This window comes from Sprattus sprattus, assembly GCF_963457725.1.
Source record: "Sprattus sprattus genome assembly, chromosome: 4".
In the NCBI taxonomy this organism is placed as follows: Eukaryota; Metazoa; Chordata; class Actinopteri; order Clupeiformes; family Clupeidae; genus Sprattus; species Sprattus sprattus.
In genome coordinates, this window is record NC_137923.1 from 1,014,609 (window position 1) to 1,032,645 (window position 18,037).

Here is an 18,037-nt window from a genome sequence, read left to right on the forward strand (position 1 = left end):
TGGAGAGGAAGGAGACGGGTGGACGATTCAAATGAGAGACCTGCATCTGTCAGGTGCTAAATCATGTCAGGAAAAGCTAAGGCTCCTACAGGGTCCCTGATAGACCTGTTTGTTGAGCCATGTATATGTTCAGACAATGTCATGTTTGTCAGTTGGACTCTAAGAACGTTTTATCCGTGCAGCACTCACCAAAACTCACCTTTGAAAGCTTTTATCAGGGACTGCAATGCAGCTGATTACATGTATCTTTGATAGTATTTTCAAAAATAGCTATTTTTAAAAATTATAGTTGATATATACCTTATAAAGGACATTTATAAATCGTTTCCAGGGAACGTAGCAATAACCGGAGGGTATAGGCAGCTATGAGCTCTCAACAGTCAATTCAGAGAAGAACAGAATGCCCTAATGACAGCTGCCATTAACGTGATGAGCTCCACAGTTACATTAAGGGACTCCGTACATGAGCCCCCCTGAGACCAGTTGATTGGAGGAGAAAGCTTAAACCGTATTTAGAAGTCTAGCATATCCATACTTTAGTCTATGCTCTGCAGTCACGTTCCACAGAACCACCACTCGTGTAACATCTGGCTTCTGCCAATGTGATGAGATTCCTGTTATCTTAGACAGTTCTTCCGCCTTGGGTTGGCATTTCTCACTTCCATTGACCACTTAAGCACTCTCTAGATAATGCAGAGGCTGTGGGAGGCATGGTGATGTCTATCAGTATGGAAAGAGTCTTGCCACTCATCACAGGTACTTAACTACTCATTTATCTCATGACCTCTCGGCTGCTGGTGACTCCCTGACTTCCCAAAGCTGGTTTCTTTAGTCAACGTAACTTCTATTAGTTACATTTGAACTAGTTGGTTATCAGACCTCACTAAGTTACGAACATCTTCTTATCTCCAGATGATCTCATTATGCTTAAACACAAGAAGTGGTCAACATCACGTTTTCACTGTACACACAAGTGCTTTTTATATATTTTGATGTTTTAACATTCTATATTGATCATTCGAAATGGCCACCTTATTGTGTGGCCAGCTGTGAGAGAAGAGGCATTCGGACAATTTGCCAGTTGAATCAACAATGACTTCTGAGCTGAGGAGAGTGATGTGTGTCTGTCACCAGGTGGTGATGGATGACATTCTAAGCATAGCAACCCAGTGTCACACAGAGTAGACATGCTGGAGACTTCTGACCTGTAGAGCCAAACCGCTGACTCCACACCATGCGCAGAATTTTAAATGTTACATAAAATATTGATGCGTAGGACCGCATAAATGTCACTAACACTTTATTTATGTGAAGGTCAATCTTTCACGGGCCAGGTCCAGGGCTAGAGTTCATCCCACACACAGACACTAGGAGAGGTATAAAAGCCCGACCGCCTGGCGCAAGCTGTCCTTCTCAATCACTGTGAGGCACTCAGCAGGAATTTAACAGGGTTATCTTTGTACTCAAAGAAACAAAGCCATGTCAACAAGGCTGGGTCTGGGCGGGCAGCAAGGGCTTTCACTTGCTCTTGCAGCAGCAGCAGCAGAGTGTACTTGGCTTAACTTTGGCTTGCCGGCATTGGGTATAGGGAGGGGGGGTCGCTCTTTATTATCATCATCATCATCTTTTAAAGCGCGTCACCTGTGACAGAGCTCTGTCTGTGGTGCCTGACATTTGCCACCCGGTTAATCTCCCAGACTGCATGTTCTTTATATAGCTGCTGACACACACAGCTCCTGTAAAGTTGGGGCCTATTACCACAAAACACAATATGTTACCAATGTTGCACATTAGCTGCTGTTAAGCTCTGTGGGTAATTGACACCCCACAAGGGTGTGCTCTTCATTCAGATCACTTCTCTGGAATCCAGCATGTGTATAAACACCACCAGCAGACATAGAAAAGTACATGGTACAAATCATTTGATTTGTCAATAGGGAATTTTATCCTCACGGATTAGCGTAACACAATTCAAATGGTGTATATCCATAATAAAAGACCAACTTCAAAAAGATCAACTTGCAAAATATTGAACACAAATTCATTTATAATTTCATAGCTGTTTTAATGCAATGTTCTAAATGTTAGAATTATTGAATTTGAGATGACATGGTAACACTACCATGGCCTTGCAGTTTGTGCCATTACATTCTTTCCCCCTGACCCCCATCAAAGTACCCTCCCAATATACCTCCATTAAACTCATAATGGAGTGAATATGGGGAATTAAGCCTTACTGGTCCTCTTAATTAGCATTTCACATGAAACATGACGGCATCAGTGTAGACGAGATGGTCCACTACCTCACTTCTCTGGAAGGGGAGTCTTATATGGAGCAGGAAGAAATCTGATCCCCATGTCATTTGTTTTACTGTTCTTTGTGACTAATGCCCACCCGCACCCTTCTGGTACCCCAACCCAACTCAGACACAATAACATTCCTGACAACTGACATGCCATGGCCGAATTTGGAAGAGGGATTTCCTTTATAAGGAGGAACGATGGTCACGATAACGGATGGCCATCACATTATCTGAAGGTAAGATGTGAGGAAGAACCCTCTGGTTGTTTAGTTAGATTTATTTTATAAGGGGTATGTTTTATTATCTTTGGGAAACATTTTAAGGAAGAGCACCCTGAAAAGGTTCTGAGGATGCTACACTGCTCATGTCAAAGTCATACATTCAGCCATGGATGTACATGGTTTCAAAGTGTAACAGAGCCATAGTGACTTTTATTTTCCCTTCATAGCGCAAGCGAAGCACCACTCCTCTCTGCTTGGGTACACAGTATAAGGTAAGATCTCTTCTCTGAATTGTTATGTTCTGCTCATGTGAGGACAACAATGGATTACAGTGTCATGTGGCAAGAGTTTATTTGAGTTCTGCTTAAGAAATAACAGACAATAGTGCTATAGACAATAGACAATAATCATCAAAGTTGAATTCACATTTCTGTCCAAAAGCAATACAAAAATATATAAATGTATACAGATGAATATGATCTTAATATGGTGTGTAATATATACAATACTTTGGATCAGCATGATTTTCAATGTGTCCTGTGTATCAGAATGAACAAAAAATTGTGCAAACGACAACACAGGAGAACAACATAGTGTAACTGAATTATAAATATAGATTATTAATATCATTGATGATACTACATAATGGAAACAAGTGCAGGATGTATGGAATTAATCTCAACACACTGTATCATTATGACGGGGTACTTCAACGTCTAATTTACAAAAAAGAGTGAGTCTCTCTGCTGCTGCCCTGAAGTGGCAGAGGGCATCAGTCCAACCTGGATTAGCGGGAAGTACCAGGACTGCCATGGGTGGAACTGGCTTTAAAGAGTTGAATCACCCTACCTCTGGTAATCCTTGAGCTGTGTTTACAAACAATGCCGATCTGTTTTAGTTGTACAGATTCAGGTTGCCAGTCCAGGCCAGCATACAGCATGTCGGAGATGGGAGACCTCGCCATGAAGGAGTTTGGGGGAGCAGCTCCATTCTTGAGGAAGTCGGACCTCGAGCGCCTGGAGGCACAAACGCGCCCCTTCGACATGAAGAAGGCGTGCTTTGTGGCCGACCCTGATGAGGAGTACGTCAAGGGTTCCATCGTCAGCAGAGATGGTGACAAAGTCACTGTCGAAACTGCAAAGGGAAAGGTAGGTTTACTCCCCAAGGCAGTGAATGAAACAGTCCAAACTACGGAACACAAAACACTGGTTAAACAACAATACAATGATTACAATTGATTCCAGTACCCAAGTTAAGGCACCTGTACCACATAAAGTACTTAAAGGCACCCAGTGCAACATTAGGGCATCAACATGGAAATATTCTGGATAAGACAATCTTTATGATATTGACATTTACTTCACCATATTAGCACATTTGCATCATTATTTGATACTTTGGGCGTTAAAAAGAGCGCTAAAACTAGCCGCGAGAGCGTAGCCCTTTATTTATTGGTGCCACCAATAAATAAAGCAGGATTCCAGTCAATGGAAAAATGGCCTCTCCCCACCGGCGATTGTTGTTGCTTACGATTTTCTATCAGTTCTCACCACACAACGACGTCTCATCTTTGCTCCTTGAATGTCGATATGTAATGGTATGGAAACTTACTACGTGTAAAAAAGACTAGAAATTGAATGTTTATTTTTCGAGTCTCAAGCCTATAAAGTTGCACTGGGTGCCTTTAAGCAGAGCAGTGTTTCACTGGTCACGATGACATTTGAAAAACAGTTTGGCAGTGCGGCTTCATCTGTGTGTTAACACGCCTGTAACCACTGTACCTTTCCAACAGTGTGTAGTGGTGAAGGATGCAGACGTCCTTCCTCAGAACCCGCCAAAGTTTGATAAAATTGAAGACATGGTGATGTTCACCTTCCTTCATGAGCCTGCTGTGCTGTTTAACCTCAAAGAGCGTTACGCAGCATGGATGATCTACGTGAGTACACTTAAGTCATGCAGCCTTAGAGAGTATTGGGACTGCAATATGAACCATTTCTAACCTCTTTCTCCTTCCTCTACAGACCTACTCTGGGCTTTTCTGTGTGACTGTCAACCCCTATAAGTGGCTGCCAGTGTACGACCAGGAAGTGGTTAATGCCTACAGAGGCAAGAAGAGGCAAGAAGCTCCTCCTCATATCTTCTCCATCTCTGACAATGCTTACCAGTATATGTTGGCAGGTAACTTCCTCAACAAACAAATACAATTAAGATAGAGGATATACGACGTGTTAAACATGATAGTTGATGGAGATTATTTACAAAAAAATTTCCAGCATTAGTTGAAAAATACATAAGTCTCAGTGTAGACCACAACAGGCATCCCACAGTGACATCACACCCTATAACCAGTGGGAACCCCTTTTTTTGGGGACACCTCCGTTGTACCTCGCATAATAACTGTGTCCTATGTCATTCCCTTACAGACAGGGAGAATCAGTCTGTTCTTATCACGTGAGTAAGGCACTATGAGTCAATAATTTAGAGTATCTATGTTTAATAAACATCAGCTGTAACACAGATTAACACATCGAGTGATAGAGCTAATTATTTTAACTCAAATAATCTGTCATTTAAGTAGCAAAATTGGTATGATAACATGCTACAAAATGCATTTTGAAGCTTGTGATAACACATACATGATATGTCCTGATACACATGACATACACGATTACATTCTAATAACTTTTAATTGACTTGTTGGTCAACTAAAATTTAAAAGAAATGTGTTCTGCATCAATATCCTCCTGGAAACCAAGCAAACATAACATAATAGTTCAAAAGAGTAAGAGGGTATGCATGACAAAACAAATGTCAACTACAGAGGACACAAGTGTGGGGGTTGGTTCTCAGGAGGCTACACCAAAAATGTGTCTGGGAGTGACGTTGAGAGGAGTAAAGATGAAGTAATATGTCTTGTAATGAGAATAAACGTGTCTCGCTGACCTCAGGGGAGAATCTGGTGCTGGGAAGACTGTCAACACAAAGAGAGTAATTCAGTACTTTGCCAGCATTGCTGCAGCTGGACCCTCTTCAAAGAAGGATGGCTCTGAGAAAAAGGTATATACTGTATATATATATATTTTTTAGTTTTTTTTTCAAGATATATGGGTGAAATCCGGGCCACATTACACCTCTGGCTAAATATAAATACATCTTTGACATCTTATTACAGGGAACCCTGGAGGATCAAATCATCCAGGCTAATCCTGCTCTTGAGGCCTTTGGCAATGCCAAAACTATCAGAAATGACAACTCCTCAAGATTTGTAAGTGAATGCCCATCAGTTGACAGAGAATGCCAATAAACAGGGCATTTAAGTTTAGATTTCTATAACGACGGTTAAAACATGTTTGACAATGTTGTGGATTCCTACAAAAAATATTTGCATATACTATACTGTATATATACAGCTTATTATATGAGAACTGATAAAATTCAGTTTGACTAAACACGTATGTACTTAAAAGTATCAATGCTTTTGTTTTGAAAAGTTTTTTTCCCTCTTATCTGCTTTCAGGGCAAATTCATCCGAATTCATTTTGCTGCCAATGGAAAGCTAGCTTCTGCTGATATTGAGACCTGTAAGGTGCCATTACAATAGTAAAGCAATAATGTTTTTTTTTTACAAATATTGTTTTTCTTCTGTCTGGAGAACTCCTTTTGTTTTTTTTAAACACCTTTCCAGACTTGCTGGAGAAGTCCCGTGTCACCTTTCAGCTGAAAGCTGAGAGAGACTACCACATTTTCTACCAGATCTTGTCTCAAAAGAAGCCTGAACTCTTGGGTGAGACCTCATTGATGGATGCTTTATTACTTTAAACGGATTCGAAAATAACATTAGAGCGGTCTGACTCCTTTCTATTCTTCGATAGAAATGCTGCTCATCACCAACAACCCCTATGACTACGCCTTCATCTCCCAAGGAGAGACGACCGTAGCCTCCATCAATGACGCTGACGAGCTCATGGCCACTGATGTGAGAAAACATACTTTAACTAAACCTACAGAGGGTCAAATGAGACAGTTTGAAACAAGACCAATAATGGTGTATTTCCTTACAGGAAGCTTTTGATGTCCTGGGCTTCACTGTGGAAGAGAAGAACAGCATCTACAAGCTGACTGGAGCCATAATGCACTACGGCAACATGAGGTTCAAGCAGAAGCAGCGGGAGGAGCAGGCAGAGGCCGACGGCACTGAGAGTGAGTTTGATTCACTGACCGGTACAGATGAGCTCACAGGGTCTTTCTAGAGGCTCACGATCTGTTTCCTTTCAATTTCCGCAGTTGCTGACAAATCAGCATACCTGATGGGCCTGAACTCTGCTGACCTCATCAAGGGTCTGTGTCACCCAAGGGTCAAAGTAGGAAATGAGTGGGTCACCAAAGGGCAGAGTGTCCAACAGGTGAGAAGAATGACATTAAATGAATGATGACCATAAACTTCAGGGAATGTTTACCTAAACAACAACACACCCAAACTCCCTTTTGTCCAGGTGTACTACGCCATGGGGGCACTGGCTAAGTCAGTGTATGAGAAGATGTTCCTCTGGATGGTGGTGAGAATCAACCAGTCCTTGGACACCAGACAACCTCGTCAGTATTTCATAGGAGTGCTGGACATTGCTGGTTTTGAGATCTTCGATGTGAGTGTGTTTATAAGAATACCCATTCAGTCTTAAAAATGTCATGTAGATGTCTCTTTTCATTAGCATCCAGATTTCTAAAACTAACCAAGCTATTTCTGTTACAGTATAACACTTTTGAGCAGCTATGCATCAACTTCACTAATGAGAAACTGCAACAGTTTTTCAATCATCACATGTTTGTGCTGGAGCAAGAAGAGTATAAGAAAGAAGGCATCGAGTGGACATTCATAGATTTCGGAATGGACTTGCAAGCTTGTATTGACCTCATTGAAAAGGTTTGTGTCGACTTCAGGAAATGTTCATAAAGCTCTACACCTAAACGAAAACTTTTTTTTTTTTTTAAATATTTTTGGGTTCAAAGTTTTACAATAGGTCACTGCATGTACCATCATTGTTTTATCTGTCTATTCTTCTGGGCTCAAACCACTCCGTGTCTGTAGTCGATTACTTTTCCTTTTCTAAACATTAGGAAACAGCCACCCACTGCAATTATCAACTACAGGCCCTGAGTGGGGTGCTACATCACAGACTGGAACTAGAGAAAAGTAAACCACTGACAGTAGAAACAGTCATTTTCTACAGTTTCTTTATAGTAACTGAGATAAACTCTGTATCTCTGTAGGGATCCTTGCCATGTTGTCAGACACTTATTATAACATTTATGAGCCTTAAAACAAGCGGTTTACTTGAGGCAGGGGCTTGCCTGTTAGGAGTCCATTGTATAGCCATTTTGCGGTGGCTGGTTTTAGCGTTCTGACTTAATACTGGACCGATTTTGATTGTTAAGTGTCCCTTTCGATCATTAAGGGTCCAGGTCAAACAATCTCAAACTTTTCCTTTAAGTTGCACATCTCTATATGACATACCCGGTTTTGGGATCTTCATATACCGCATAATCAATTATACATACTCAGTCCAATCCCCCTCACCATAACTAACATAAACATGCTCTTTTCTTTTCAGCCTATGGGTATCATGTCCATCCTTGAAGAGGAGTGCATGTTCCCTAAAGCCAGTGATGCCACATTTAAAGAAAAGCTTTATGACAATCATCTGGGGAAGTCCAACAACTTCCAGAAACCAAGAGTTGTGAAAGGCAAACCAGAGGCCCATTTCTCCCTGGTTCACTATGCTGGCTGTGTGGACTACAACATTAACAACTGGTTGGTGAAGAACAAGGACCCTCTGAATGAGACGGTTGTTGGACTTTACCAAAAGTCCACCCTCAAACTCCTCGGAGTGCTCTTTGCAAACTACGCTGGTGCAGATGCAGGTAATGATCAAAGTGTAGTGAACTTAGTCCAAACTTTAGAAGAATACATGGAATATGTTTTCTTTTTTGTTTAGATTGTTTTGTCTTCTCTTTTTTCAGTTAATGTTTGCTTTGTTTGTTTTTCAGATGCAAAGGGCAAAGGTGCGAAGAAGAAGGGCTCCTCTTTCCAAACAGTGTCTGCTTTGCATAGGGTAAGTATCTAAACTATACATTTATTTGGTCGCAATTGTAATATAATTTCCTCCCTTTTCAAATGTGGCAATAGACTCTGTTGACATTGACTGTCACTCGTTACAGGAAAACTTAAACAAGTTGATGACGAACTTGAGGTCCACTCACCCCCACTTTGTGCGCTGCCTCATCCCCAATGAGACCAAGACTCCTGGGGCGATGGACAACCCTCTGGTGATGCACCAGCTGCGCTGTAACGGTGTGCTGGAAGGCATCAGGATCTGCAGAAAGGGCTTCCCCAACAGGATTCTCTACGGGGACTTCAAACAGAGGTGACAATGAACACCTTTTCTCAAGTGGAGAGCTGGAGCTCTTATGCATCAGAGATAAAATCTCAGATTATAATCATTGCTTTTATTATTTAAATTTTATAGATATCGTATCCTGAACCCAGCAGCAATTCCAGACGGACAGTTTATTGACAGCAAAAAGGGGGCAGAGAAATTACTCGGATCTCTTGATATTGACCACAATCAGTACAAGTTTGGGCACACAAAGGTAAAAACACGATCATAACATATACAGTAGCAGTACAGAATGCACTCAAGTGAACCCAACTGATCCATGTTTCATGAACAGGATAGAGCTAACCATTAACACATAACTGTAATTCCTTTAAATATCATTTAGGTGTTCTTCAAGGCTGGTCTGCTGGGTCTACTGGAAGAAATGAGAGATGAACGACTAGCACTTATTATAACAGGAATACAGGCTAAATCACGGGGGCTTCTTGCAAGACTTGAGTTCCAGAAGATTGTTGAGCGCAGGTTAGTATTCCGTAGTGTGTACCCTGTCTGGTAAACTGATACCATGTTACTTTTACAGACTAGTAGTAATGACAGTGGGTCATTATTGGACACCTGTTGAATTTTCTCTGCAGGGATTCATTACTTGTTATCCAGTGGAATGTGCGTGCTTTCATGGGGGTCAAGAATTGGCCTTGGATGAGGCTTTTCTTCAAGATCAAGCCCTTACTGCGGTCAGCTGAGGCTGAGAAGGAGATGGCTACCATGAAGGAAGAATTCCTTAAATTGAAAGAGGCCTATGCAAAATCTGAAACTCGTAGGAAGGAGCTGGAAGAGAAAATGGTCTCTCTTCTCCAAGAGAAGAATGACCTCAATCTCCAAGTTCAGGCGGTATGTAAGAAATATCGACATAATCATTTTACAACATTACAATACAATTCTACATGATTCTAAAGGTGAACTCACCAACCTCTGTCATTCGTTCAGGAACAAGATAATCTTTGTGATGCCGAAGAGCGGTGTGATCAACTGATTAAGCATAAAATTCAAATGGAGGCCAAAATCAAAGAGATGACCGAGAGACTGGAGGATGAGGAGGAGATGAATTCTGATATGACAGCAAAGAAGAGGAAGCTGGAAGACGAGTGCTCTGAGCTCAAGAAGGACATTGATGACCTGGAGCTCACCTTGGCTAAAGTGGAGAAAGAAAAGCATGCCACTGAGAACAAGGTTGGTTCTCCTGTCAGTGAGTGTGTGTGGACCGAGTGTTTTTTGTTTTTGTTTTCTGGTACTGGTTCTGATTTGTACTAAATGTGTTTCATACGTTCAGGTGAAAAATCTAACTGAGGAAATGTCAGGTCTTGATGAAATCATTGCCAAGCTGACCAAGGAAAAGAAAGCTCTACAAGAAGCACATCAGCAAACTCTAGATGACCTGCAAAGTGAGGAGGACAAAGTCAACAACCTCACCAAGGCCAAAGCCAAGCTGGAGCAGCAAGTGGATGATGTGAGTATTTCAGATGACAACCACATGATGTAAATAACTTAACATTATAAACCAAAACCTTTAAAAGGCACAGTATGCAGAAATGAATCTTTGTCATCATGATCATTCATCATTTGTTTTGCTTTTTTAAATAAGCAGTATTTATTGTTACACCAGGTTTTATTGCTCTTGGTTTGATTGTGCTCTCCCTTGTACGTCGATTTGGACAAAAGCGTCTGCTAAATGACTAAATGTAAATGTAAATGTAATCATTATCATCATCAATATCAATACTTTTGTTATTCCAACTAGCTTGAGGGCTCTCTTGAACAAGAGAAGAAGGTGCGGATGGATCTGGAACGATCCAAGAGGAAGCTGGAGGGTGACTTAAAGTTGGCCCAGGAGAGTGTTATGGACCTGGAAAATGACAAACAACAACTGGTGGAGTGCCTGAAAAAGTGAATTAACTATTTACGTTTATATCTATACAAACAGAAGAGAACATAAACCTGCATTGTGTGTAATCTGACTAAATGTGCTTACAGGAAGGACTTTGAGATCAGTCAGCTCAATTCGAAGATAGAAGATGAGCAAACTATCAGCATTCAGCTCCAGAAGAAAATGAAGGAGTTGCAGGTCATTAAACAGCATCAAATTATACTCATACATACTTATATAATTTGTTTAAAACGAAATAAATTTTATAGTGATGGGACCGGAATGAACTATGCATGATTATTATCTACCAGGCTCGTATAGAGGAGCTGGAGGAAGAGCTTGAGGCAGAGCGAGCTGCCAGAGCTAAAGTAGAGAAACAGAGAGCAGACCTGGCCAGAGAGCTGGAGGAGATCAGTGAGAGGCTGGAGGAGGCCGGTGGAGCCACTGCTTCCCAGATTGAGATGAACAAGAAGAGGGAGGCCGAGTTCCACAAGCTACGCAGAGACCTTGAAGAGGCAACTCTGCACCACGAAGCTACGTCCGCCACCCTGAGGAAGAAACAAGCCGACAGTGTGGCTGACCTGGGGGAGCAGATAGACAACCTGCAGAGAGTCAAGCAGAAGCTGGAGAAGGAGAAGAGTGAGCTCAGGCTGGAGCTGGATGATGTGATCTCCAACATGGAACATGTTGTTAAGAATAAGGTATGAGAGTATTTTCCATTGCATTATGGTTTCATTTGAACATAAACTGATACTAATACATTTTCCATAATTCAAGGCAAATCTGGAGAAGGTCAACAGGACATTAGAAGACCAAATGAACGAATACAAGACTAAATTTGAGGAGGGTCAACGTAGTATTAATGATTTCACCATGCATAAAGCAAAGCTGCAAGCTGAAAATGGTAACAGCAAACACTTCCTTTTCTCCTTTCAGCCAACACCAGAAACCATTAGGTATTAAAGTGTAAATCGTGTTACTTTTAATCGTGTCCAGTTTGTGTTCAGTACTGATAATCGTGTCCAGTGTGTTAAAGTACTGTTGTGTTCTTTGTGTTTATTTGTTTAGGCTTGTGTAAACTAATCTGTGACTAAATGCTGCGTTAATATCAACAGGTGAGCTTACGAGACAGATGGAGGAAAAGGACTCTCTGGTCTCTCAGCTGACCAGAAGCAAGCAGTCCTACACCCAACAAACTGAGGATCTTAAAAGACAACTGGAAGAGGAAGTCAAGGTATGAAATAGAGTTATACAATACCATTATTGATTTGCACACACACACACACACACACACACACACACACACACACATTCTCAAAAGAATCAAGAAGAATACACATTTCCTTACTCCTCCTCCTGTTATCTCCTGATGTGTTATGTTCTTTTTAAATGTCACCACCTATCTGCATCTAACAACTCCCAGGCCAAGAACGCTCTTGCTCATGCAGTGCAGTCTGCTCGCCATGACTGTGACCTGCTCAGAGAGCAGTATGAAGAGGAGCAGGAGGCCAAGGCTGAGCTGCAGAGGTCCATGTCCAAGGCTAACTCTGAGGTGGCTCAGTGGAGAACCAAGTACGAGACTGATGCCATCCAGAGGACTGAGGACCTGGAGGAGGCAAAGTAAGACTTCAAAAAAGAAATCCAGAATTCCTTTCTGACACGTGTAACAGAGCTCCCCTCTCCTGACAGATTTTTGTTGGTATTATGTTTAACTTATGATGGTTTGTCTGTTAGCTAATCAAGCTACTATAAAAACAGGGATCTTCTTGTGTGAAAACATTACAGCATCCAAACTGGATTAGGCAAAACTTTTTTTTTCTTCATATTATCTCTCTTACCCTTCCAGGAAGAAATTAAGTCAGCGCTTGCAAGATGCAGAGGAGGCTGTAGAAACTGTTAATGGAAAATGTTCTTCTTTGGAGAAGACCAAACACAGGCTCCAGAATGAGATTGAAGATCTCATGGTGGACATAGAGAGAGGAAATGCAGCCGCTGCTGCCCTGGACAAGAAACAAAGGAACTTTGACAAGGTACAGAGAACACTGATGACTGTTGGTAAAAAGGTGGTTTGATAAAGAGTACAGCACGTTAAACACACCACAATTTCAAATCTAGGTCTTGGCGGAGTGGAAGCAGAAGTTTGAGGAGTCCCAGACAGAGCTGGAGGGCTCCCAGAAGGAGGCCAGGGCTTTGAGCACAGAGCTCTTCAAACTGAAGAACTCCTATGAAGAAGCTCTGGATCACTTGGAGACAATGAAGAGGGAGAACAAGAACCTTCAAGGTAAGAGGCAAAATGGTGATGACCATAAACCACATTTCGTAACTCACAGTGATGGCAAATGTCTGAATAATGCCATGTATCGTGTGGTTCCCAGAGGAGATCTCAGATTTGACCGAGCAACTGGCCCTGGGAGGGAAGAGCATCCACGAACTGGAGAAAATAAGAAAGCAGTTGGAACAGGAGAAGAGTGAAATCCAGTCAGCTCTAGAGGAGGCAGAAGTAAATAAACTCAACGGAGTAGAGCTAAATAATATCCTTCACTAGTACAGAAAGCTTTTGGTTGATTTTCACTTGTGACAGTAGAATTTCTTCCAATCAACAGGCCTCTCTTGAGCACGAAGAGGGTAAGATCCTAAGGGCCCAGCTCGAGTTCAATCAGTTCAAGGCTGAGATGGAGCGCAAACTTGCTGAGAAGGATGAGGAGATGGAGCAGTCAAAGAGGAACCTTCAGAGGACCATTGACACCCTTCAAAGCTCTCTGGAGGCAGAGACTCGCAGCAGGAATGAGGCCCTCAGGGTTAAGAAGAAGATGGAGGGCGACCTCAATGAGATGGAGATCCAGCTGAGTCAGGCCAACAGGCAGGCAGCTGAGTCCCAGAAACAGCTCAGAGTTGTTCAGGCTCATTTGAAGGTACGCACAATTCATCTACACAGGGGTCAAATCACACCTATACCAGTATATGATGTACTGTAAGAGTGTACAACCTATGAGAGAAAACTGGGTTGGATTATGGCCAGTATAAATATAGACTTGACATCCAACATGGTAATTACTTTTATTATTCTATTAATTGATAATTCTCATCAGCTACATAAATAACATTAACCTTAAATATGTAAACATTTCCATTCCAGGATGCTCAACTTCAGCTTGACGACTCTTTAAGAAGCAATGATGATCTGAAGGAGAACATAGCTATAGTAGAGAGGCGTAATAACCTGCTTCAGGCAGAACTAGAGGAGCTGAGAGCCACGCTGGAGCAGACTGAGAGAGGTCGCAAGCTGGCGGAGCAGGAGCTGCTGGACACCAGCGAGAGGGTTCAGCTGCTCCACACACAGGTGAGGAAGGGTCCCTGACAGACGTAAATCCAACTCAGATTACATACAGTACCTTGGCGGACACACCTGAAAGTCTCAAGGTAAGGTTTTAATGTAAAAGTCATGATGGATCATTTGTTGGCTCACCCTATCGAACAGGAGAGGATTTGGCTCCATTTCTCCCTACCTGCCGTGGTTTGGAGTCAAGTTGGTTTTTAGGCTACTCTCACATTTATACCCAATGAAAGTCCTTATCTCTCTCTCTCTCTCTTTCGATTTAAGACCTACCATTGATAGTTAGACTGTGGTGCTCCTCAGGTTGTAGTTCGCTGTGTGTATCGCTGTGACAAAGTAGCTGCTGCTATGAAAAAGTAAACAGACTAGTTGTGGAATTATATAAAAGATGAATTACAAGCACAAGACTCATTGTCAATAGCATCGGTTATTATGTTTGACTTAGAACCAGTTTATTATCTACAGAACACCAGCCTTTTGAACCAGAAGAAGAAGCTGGAGAACGACACAAGCCAGCTCCAGACTGAGGTGGAAGAGGCAATTCAAGAGTGCAGAAATGCTGAGGAGAAGGCCAAGAAGGCCATCACTGATGCTGCCATGATGGCTGAGGAGCTGAAGAAGGAGCAGGACACCAGTGCTCACCTGGAGCGCATGAAGAAGAACATGGAGCAGACCATTAAGGACCTGCAGCACCGCCTTGATGAGGCAGAACAAATCGCCATGAAGGGAGGCAAGAAGCAAATTCAGAAGCTGGAGGCTAGGGTAAGCATAGTAATAATTAATGATAGAACAAACCATTTAGATGGCCACTTATCTTGATAACTACATATTTGCTTCTGTGATGAACAGGTCAAAGAACTGGAGAATGAGGTTGAAACTGAACAGAAGAAGAACGGTGAAGCTATCAAAGGAATTCGTAAATATGAAAGACGCATCAAAGAGCTGTCATACCAGGTCCTTTCATATTTCCTTCAGACTGAATATTAGTGAAGTCTTATTATCATAATATGTAATATTGTATTTAATATGTTTTATTCTTTTCTAAATGTTCTGCTTGTTCTTTCGCATTTCAAAAGACTGAAGAGGACAAGAAGAATCTAACCCGACTGCAAGATCTGGTGGACAAATTGCAGCTGAAGGTCAAAGCCTACAAGAGGAATGCAGAGGAGGCTGTAAGCATCATGTCATCCACTTTCAGACATTTTGTGTGTTTGAATATTCTCCTCAGGTCAGCAGCACATGTTAATTAATTACTGATGCTGTGTTTCATCCCCAAGGAGGAACAATCTAACACCAACATGGGCAAGTTCCGGAAGATTCAGCATGAGCTGGATGAGGCTGAGGAGAGAGCCGACATCGCTGAGTCTCAAGTCAACAAGCTGCGTGCCAAGAGCCGGGACATAGGCTCTAAGGTCAGTGTAGCTGTTCAAAGATCATAATTACTTTTTACAATTATGTCTATACTGACACATTAAGTCAGCTGGCCTAATCACACTGGAGAGAGGTACATGGAAATATACCTCCCTTGAACAAAGTTCATACAGGACAACTTCTATAGAGAATAATGTATCTGGATGAAGACATTTACATTACATTTAGCAGACGCTTTTAGAGACTTACAAGGATGTATACACATTTTACACTGAAGGCACACTGCACATCAGGAGCAATTAGGGATTCAGTGTCTTGCTCATAGACGCTTTGAAAGTAATCAAACTAGCAACCTTCTGGTTAACTTCTGATTACTAAACAACTTCTCTACCTCCTGTACCACTGTCGCCCCATAAATGTGACAGCAGGATCGATGTAATGGTCATTCTCAGCCCTCTCACATTTGCAATCCTATGTAATGTATACAGATTAGTTATCCTATAGAACACTGAATGCAAATTGCAACCACAAATTATAGAGGAGAATAGTTCTATGGTGAAAAACGGTAGAAAACCTTACACAAATAGCAGGAATTCTTTAATACCTGCTTAATAAAATGAACATAAACATTCTATAAATGTATCGCCGGACTTAAGTTCTTTCCTTATTGAAACTATTCAAGGCTACAAGTGAGTCTGTGTTCATTTTTGACTGTTTGGTGATAGAGGTACAGTGTAAGCTTGAGTGATATTAATGGACTGATAAGCCCTGTGCTGGAATGGCTGATCATCTGAGGCCTGATAATTCCCATCTCTGAAAGAGAGACTAAGTTCACAAAGGGTTATTGAGGTGGACAACAGACCCAAAACTGTTTTTATGTTCCCTATGATAACACGGTGACAAACGTTTGACAGAAAAAAGCATTTTTCCCCCCCGGAATTTTATATATAAATACATACTGCATTGCCTCCAGATGGATATATGATGCCCCTCTGTGTGTATATTTACAGAGAATAACCCTGAACTATACTAATCTTAATCTTCCACAATCCATGCTATAAGCCTTGGTCATTCTGTTTGTGTACAAACTGATGGACCAAACAAGTTCATATTACCAACACCATTTAGGCCCAAGCATTAAAGGTATTAGCCACCAACAAGACAACATCTGAATAAAACGTGTTACATCAGCATCATACCATCATCACTATTTTGGATTACTGATTATAAACTGGGATAAGCACTTGAAATGAATATTTGAGAGGCATGACAAATACGTTTTAAATATCACTTCAAAGTCAATGTAATCAAAAGGCTTTAAGAAGGAATCCCTGCTGTACCTAATCTGATTCTCTCTCTTTTGTCTCCCTCTGCTGCTGCCCCTCGACCCCAGAAAGGGCACGATGAGGAGTGAAGCTTCGACACGGCCTCTGCTGAATCTACAGTGCCCTAGTATCTGCCCTGTGTTTCCTCATGTCCTCATGTGTCTTAAAGACAACATAGAATAAAGATGAACTGCAACAGTCATTTGTGCTGAGTGTTTGTTTGTTTTTTAATGATTCTGCAATCTCAAAGGAGTCTAGGTGTCAGTCATAGCCAAATATCTTTCAGGTGAGCAATTCATATCTAAGAACAAAAACAACCAATCATTCAGGGTATCAAGCAAGCTCTACCTATGCATTCAAGAAGTCCAAACAATTGCAGGAAATATTAGATATCTATGAATGAAGATTAAATATTATAAACCCTAATTTGTGGTTATCCTGGAGTTATACTTAAAGGGATAGTTCGGTTTTTAAGACATGAAGTTGTATGGCATCTACATCACCAGTGTAATGCAATCCACGCTGACTTACCTCCGACAGCGTCCTGTGAGCAGAGTTCTCGTCCAGTTTAGGTCAAACCGAAAGTAGTCCGGCAGGTTTCTAGACCCAGGAAAATAAAACGTTTCTCTTCCCAAAACATTATGTGTTCAAAAGAGTGATATATTTGCATCCCAAAACCGTTGTAGTGGAAAAAGTCACACCTCGTTATCACTTGGCCCTATTTTCATTACGCTCGATAATGCAATCTCACAGCTAGAGTCTACCTGTTGATTCTCGAAAGTTGATTCTCGAAAGTTTGATTCACCAAAGTTGCCTGAGAGAAACGTCCATCACAGGAAAACGATGAAAACTGGGACAACATTTGATAAAATTGACATAAAGCATCGTTTTCCTGTGATGGGCGTTTCTCTCAGGCAACTTTGGTGAATCAAACTTTCAAGAATCAACTTTCGAGAATCAACAGGTAGACTCTAGCTGTGAGATTGCATTATCGAGCGTAATGAAAATAGGGCCAAGTGATAACGAGGTGTGGCTTTTTCCACTACAACGGTTTTGGGATGCAAATATATCACTCTTTTGAACACATAATGTTTTGGGAAGAGAAACGTTTTATTTTCCTGGGTCTAGAAACCTGCCGGACTACTTTCGGTTTGACCTAAACTG

The 18,037-nt window shown here is 41.5% G+C and overlaps 1 protein-coding gene across 1 annotated transcript; it reads left to right on the top strand.

Moving 5' to 3' along the window:
* Nucleotides 1–3,471: 3,471 nt before the first annotated feature.
* Nucleotides 3,472–16,998, top strand: LOC308364395 (myosin-7-like; the record flags this gene model as incomplete). Its single annotated transcript, XM_080837519.1, has 37 exons — nt 3,472–3,672; nt 4,317–4,460; nt 4,546–4,702; nt 4,948–4,975; nt 5,473–5,581; nt 5,697–5,789; nt 6,042–6,105; nt 6,210–6,308; nt 6,397–6,500; nt 6,586–6,724; nt 6,809–6,927; nt 7,018–7,167; nt 7,275–7,445; nt 8,134–8,443; nt 8,570–8,634; nt 8,741–8,946; nt 9,049–9,172; nt 9,305–9,441; nt 9,555–9,810; nt 9,907–10,149; nt 10,250–10,426; nt 10,718–10,863; nt 10,951–11,041; nt 11,155–11,544; nt 11,621–11,747; nt 11,959–12,077; nt 12,267–12,463; nt 12,690–12,873; nt 12,959–13,124; nt 13,219–13,343; nt 13,447–13,755; nt 13,980–14,183; nt 14,643–14,939; nt 15,027–15,131; nt 15,254–15,349; nt 15,455–15,589; nt 16,942–16,998. The coding sequence occupies 37 exons, from the start codon at nt 3,472–3,474 to the stop codon at nt 16,960–16,962; spliced, it is 5,808 nt and encodes a 1,935-aa protein (XP_080693645.1). The 3' UTR covers nt 16,963–16,998.
* Between the last annotated feature and the right edge of the window lie 1,039 nt (nt 16,999–18,037).